Source organism: Chrysemys picta, chromosome 3 (assembly GCF_011386835.1).
Source record: "Chrysemys picta bellii isolate R12L10 chromosome 3, ASM1138683v2, whole genome shotgun sequence".
NCBI classification, from domain to species: Eukaryota; Metazoa; Chordata; order Testudines; family Emydidae; genus Chrysemys; species Chrysemys picta.
The window spans coordinates 11,998,956-12,004,713 of NC_088793.1; the positions used below are offsets into that span (position 1 = coordinate 11,998,956).

General features: G+C 55.9%; 1 protein-coding gene across 1 annotated transcript in view; it reads left to right on the forward strand.

The window, feature by feature from the left end:
• The first annotated feature begins 684 nt into the window (after nt 1-684).
• The window catches only part of LOC101942618 (squalene synthase-like), a 25,671-nt gene continuing 20,597 nt past the window's right edge, over nt 685-5,758 (forward strand). The window contains exons 1-2 of the mRNA XM_065587477.1: nt 685-908; nt 4,981-5,078. Of these exons, the coding sequence (XP_065443549.1) occupies nt 807-908; nt 4,981-5,078 (200 nt within the window). The 5' untranslated portion in view covers nt 685-806. The remainder of the gene's footprint in view (nt 909-4,980; nt 5,079-5,758) is intronic.

Below are 5,758 nucleotides of genomic sequence, written 5' to 3' on the forward strand. Positions count from 1 at the left end.
TGTAGGGACACCAGCCATTGTCCAGAGACCATGCGGTTGACCCATGAGGTTGCAGCAAGTTGCTGACCTGACGAGGGGAGAGGGCAGTTGGACCAGCAGCGGGATCAGGACCAGCGCGGGGTCTCGGCAGGATGCAGCGCAGGAAGGGGGCTCTCCAGGGCGCACACGAGGTGATGGGTGACAAAGCGGGACAGGCTGGTGGTGCCAGGCACAGGGACCATCACAGCTGGCAACAGCTGGGCTGGTTCTGGGGAATCAAAGCAGTTTGTCCACAGGTGCTGGAACTAGGGGTGTCTGGCAAGGGATGGGGACGGGGCTATGTCGGGCAGGGGCAGGACACGCTGCCCCTGGGGTGGGTTTTGCTCGGGCTGTCAGAGGACCCCTCCCAGCAAGGCCGCCACACGGCAGCCTCCCTGTCTCCGGAATGAGCCGCGGCCCCTTTAAGAAACCCGGCGCCTGTTCCTCGCCTGTTTCCCTCGTGAGGGATGGGTGGGCGGTACCTTCCCCTCTCAGCCAATCAGAGGAATTCGACATCCGTCACACCAGCCCCGGAGCCGGATTATTGGCCAGCGTCCTTCTGGTGCGAGAAGGGGGCGACCAATGAGCGGCCCGTCCACCCACCGAGGCACGAGCGCCGCACGCTGATAGGCCGGTGTCAGCGGGGGTGGGCGGGGTCGCGTCTTTCCTCTCCGCGCCGCGGAAGATGCTCCGGCAGCGGAGCCGCGGAGGGGCCGGTTGCGGGGCAGAGCGGGCGGGGGGAGCTCATCAGTGCGCGGGACGCCGAGTCCCGGTGCGCGCGGCTGCCCATGGAGCGGGTGGGGAAGTGGCTGGGCCGCCCCCGGGAGATCTACAACCTGCTGCGGTTTAAGATGGGCGGCGGCGCGGCGGTGATGCCCCCGCTGGACCAGGTGAGCGGAACGGAGCGGGCTGGGCCGGGCCGGGCCGGGCCGGGGGTGCTGGCCCCGGGGCGTCTCGTCTCTCTGCTGACCCGAGAAATCCACCGGTTCTGGTCCGGGTCGTTCCGCCCAGCGCATCTCCCCAGCCCCTCTCTGCGTAATACGGGCTCCGTGGGACGTGAGCCGCTCACTTCCCAGCTCCCTGCCGCGCCACCTAATAACCCACCTGGGCCTCGATCTTATAATCGCCTCCCTGCAAGCAGAACCGTGCACCTGCCCAGTGCCCCACTGAAATCAGTGGGGCCCTCTGTGGGTACAGGGTGCTGCCCATAGGGCTCGGGCTTATGATACGCCTGGGGCTGTAACCCAAACGTTTAAAATCCAATCCTGCGCATGATTCTCTAACCTCTGGTTAACCGCAAATGGGGATTAATTGAAGATCAGTCGTGTCCCTTGAAAGCAGCCTGTGCGGTGCATTTATCCCAAGCACTGATCTTCTGCAAGGCATTTTAGAATATCAGAATTGTGCTGCCTCTGGCCCACACAAATGGGCACATACACAGTGTCTCATTGATGTCAATAGCCACCTATTCTTTTTGCGGGAGGGGGTTTCACAGTTAACCCCCCTTCTGCCCAAAACCTTGTTTTTTATAGCCTGCCGCCTCCCATATTCTGAAAGCTTGGTCCTGTTTCCTTTTCTATTTCTATAGTAGTACAAAAGATGGGGAAAGACCAGCGTTCAACAGTTCTTCACTATCCCTGTAAATTCTCTTTCTCAGAGAGGATGATCTCTGTTCAGTGCTCTTGGAGGAAAAACACAAACACCAAGGCACCTGCCAATGTGTCTGTAGGAAGATCAGTTCAATCTTGTTGACATATACAGCAGTCCTAAATAAATCACCAATTGTGCTCATGTCCAAGACCTCTCTTGTTTTTCAAATATGTGAACATGCTATTGGCTCGTTGTAGGGTTGGTCATAAATTCTGGATTATTGTACTGAAGTATTTTCTTTAGGATAAGAGGGAGAAATAGAATTTACTAGGAATTTGCTAATAATTATAATCACTTGGCATGTGTGCGGTGGCAAGGTAGCTTTTCCAATGGTGACAGTGTTCCCTTAACCCATTGAGCCCTATAGATGTTTGGTGTATCCATCTAGGTCTGTTGTGGTGTACCAAAAGCTATCTCCCATCAGCTCTGAGGCCTCAGTGAGTAGGGCCCTTGTTGCTTGATGTTGTTTCTTGGCCAGTAAAAGTCTATAGCATATTATCAACTAAATGGAATGGACCTTGACACCTGACTGTTGGCCAAGACAAGGCTCTGAACTGAAGCGTGCGGCACACAGTCTTCATTAAGGCCAGAGTGTAGGACTCGGGATCAATGAAAGAAAATGGGTGGAGAGACATGAGGTTCATCAATTCATCTTTCAGTCAGTAGTTTCACATAACCCATGAATAACTGTCAGGGTAACAGCTACTGAAGTCCAATCCTGCTCCTATTAAAATCAGTGGCAAAACTCCATTGACTTCAGTGGCAACAGGGTTAGGTCCTTAAAACCAACAAGGAGTCCGGTGGCACCTTAAAGACTAACAGCTTTGGGCATAAGCGTTTGTGGGTAAAAAACCCACTTCTTCAGATGCAAGGTTAGGTCCTTGGTCACTACTGACCAGAATTGAATCCTAGTCCTAAAGAATACAGAATTCAGTGCTGTATTAATCCCATAGTCCGTTACTCTTGAAACTAGTTTTACTTAAGATCCTGATACTGCACGTCACCCTGTATGGATGCAGGCATCTGCCTGGGCAGAGCCGCTTGCAGAACCAGTGGAGCTTAAGACATTGATTGTGGAAACTTCAAACTCATTGGTGTGGGTGTGATCAGTGTGGGTCAGTGGGGGCTGGATGCAGGTAGACCCTCTGTGCCTGTGGCCAGCTGTGCTGACTTCAGTGGGGTTCCATCTATGCTGATTGGCTAACAGGATCTAGACCTTATTTTGTGTTCCCAAATTGGTGACTGTTAGCAGTTACTCTTCAGAGGGTGGTAGGATCATAAGTGCTCATTTTAATTGACCAATTCTCTTCACATTTATACTACTTCCTATGAGAAATTAATTTGAGGTGAGTCCTTCACCTTGGGAAGATACCTTAAACGCTCCCACTCTTTCCAAACAAGCCTCAAGTCTTCATTCATCCAGTTAAAATCTAGGGGAGGTAATGCCGAGGTAACATAGTGAATGGTCTGTCTAAATTATGTGGGGACACAGATAATTCAGTATATAAGGGCCTGCATTTGGTCTGAAAACTTTTGTATTGTAAAATTCTTTACCGGTTAAGTAAAACATATTAAACTGGCACCGTTATCCTAAAACATCATGAATCGATCTGAAAAATTTTTACTATTACTATTTGTATTGCCATGGAGCTGGGCTCCATTGTGCTAGGCGGTGTACAGACACAACACAAAACACTGGTCCCTACTTGCAATCTCAGTAATTTTACCTACTTTTGTTATAAATGATAGAGTACAGTAACAGATTAAAGAGGAAAAATATTATTGTTTTTTGTTCCCCCCCTCTTTAGGTGTTGTCCTATGCACAGAGTAAAACTCTGCATAATCAGTTTCAGCATTTCCCCTTAGCAGGTGGCCTTCCAAAGATTAGGGTACTGAAAAATGTGGGGAAAGACATGAAAATATGAAACTATAAATGACCAGACCCCAGGAAAGTCTAGTACTTGAAATTAACTTAAAAAAAATCAGCTCGATTTCAAGGTGGCTGCATTCCTTTGTTAGCTGTTTATGCTTATATTTCATGAAGCCTTTAACTGCAGTAGAGCATAGAGAAGGTGCTTTATGCATTTAACATCTGTGTTGAGGCTGCAGGATATTATGAAGGAACGTGGGGAGCTAGTTTATAGGATTAACAGAGGAGCCGCTGGAAACCGGTTTTTGTTTAAATGCTGAGGGTGGTGGGGGTGTCAGCAAGTACCTAGGGCAGTCTGGCTGTTAGTGCCTGAGCCCTTGTTTCTTAAGGGGAGTTCTCCGCAGTGTTGTGGGGGGGCCCGGGGCTCTCCAGGGCACACAGCGTTAACGAGAAGGAGGGTGGCTCCCAGCTGAGGAGAGAGGGGGGCAGGGGGCGGTTCTCTCCTGGTAAATACGGAAGAGGTGCGCTAGGGCGCGCCGGAGGGTGGCTTGGTCTCTGCAGGGCGCTCGGAACTAACAGGGGGAATCTCGGTCTCTCCGGAGCGCGCGCGGTTAACGAGGCGGGGGGGGGAGTCTCGGTCTCCCCGGGGCGCGCGGGGGGTTAACGGGGGGGGAGGGGCGGGGGAGTCTCGGTCTCGGTCTCTCCAGAGCCCGCGCGGTTAACGAGGCGGGGGGGGAGTCTCGGTCTCCCCGGGACGCGCGGGGTTAATAGGCGGGGGAGTCTCAGTCTCCCCGGGGCGCGCGGGGGAGTCTCGGTCTCCCCGGGGCGCGCGGAGTTAACGGGGGGAGGGGGCGGGGGAGTCTCCGTCTCTCCGGAGCCCGCGCGGTTAACGGGGGCGGGGAAGTCTCGGTCTCCCCGGGACGCGCGGGGTTAATAGGCGGGGCGGGTTAACGGGGCGGGGGAATCTCGGTCTCCCCGGGGCGCGCGGGGTTAACGGGGGGGAGGGGCGGGGGAGTCTCGGTGTCCCCGGGGCGCGCAGGGGTTTAACGGGGCGGTTCCCCCACCCGGGGGCGGGGCGGAGGGCGCGGCTCCCGGACCCCCCCCCGTGGGTGTGTCGGCCGCAGCCTGCGTGGCCTAGCGAGTCCCCGCGCTCCTGGTTCTGCTTGGCCCCGTCCCGGCCGCGGGCTCCGGCTGGGCAGCGGCCCCGCCCCGGCCCCATGGCCGCCCAGCACCAAGGCCGTGGCCCTCTTCAAGCGGACCCTGGCGCTGTCTCCCCCGCGGTGCCCCCGGCGGCGGCCAGCGCTGTTCGTCCTCGCCGCTGCCCCTGCCGGGGGGCCGGCGCCGCGGGGGCAGCCGCCTCCTGCACCAGGGCTCCCCGCCGGGGGCCTGCCCGGCCTCGCTCCCGCTTCCAGCAGCCCGTGTCCCCTCTGCTCTGCCCGCAGGACGCGCTCAGCGACGGCCTCAGGACCTGCTACCGGTACCTGAACCAGACCAGCCGGAGCTTCGCCGCCGTCATCCAGGCCCTGGACGGGGAGCTGCGGTGAGTGCCCGCCGGGGCGGGGGGGCTGTGGGCTCGCAGGGGGTTAATTAGCCCGTGTCCCTGCAGCAGGAGCCCGTCACAGACTGGCCGGGATAGGAGGGGGTTAACTGGGCAACCTCGTGCAGGAGCCAGCCCTGCACAGGGGCTAGATCCCTGGTGCAACGTGCTGGCCAGGTAGGGTGGCCAGGTAGTAAGTGTGAAAAATCGGGACAGGGGGTGGAGTGTAATTGGCACCTATATAAGAAAAAGCCCCAAATATCGGGACTGTCCCTATAAAATCGGGACATCTGGTCACCCTACCAGGCCTGTACTGCACGAGCATCTAAGGGTTATCCTAGGAGCAGGAGCCCTGGCTGCTTTGGCCAGGAGAGGGTTAAACATTAGCCCGTAGACAGCCCATGTGTTACTGGCCATATGCAAGGGACGTGCTTGTTCTCACAGTCTGCTGGTAGCAGGGGGTTGTCTGAGATCTATACCTGAGCTTATTTTTATAGGGTGACCAGATGTCCCGATTTTTATAGGGGACAGTCCCTGATTTTTGGGTCTTGTTCTTATATAGGCTCCTATTACTCCTCTCCTCACCCCCCCCCCCCCACCCCACCCCCCCCCCCACACACACACACACACACACACACACACACACACACACTGTCCCGATTTTTTCACATTTGCTGTCTGGT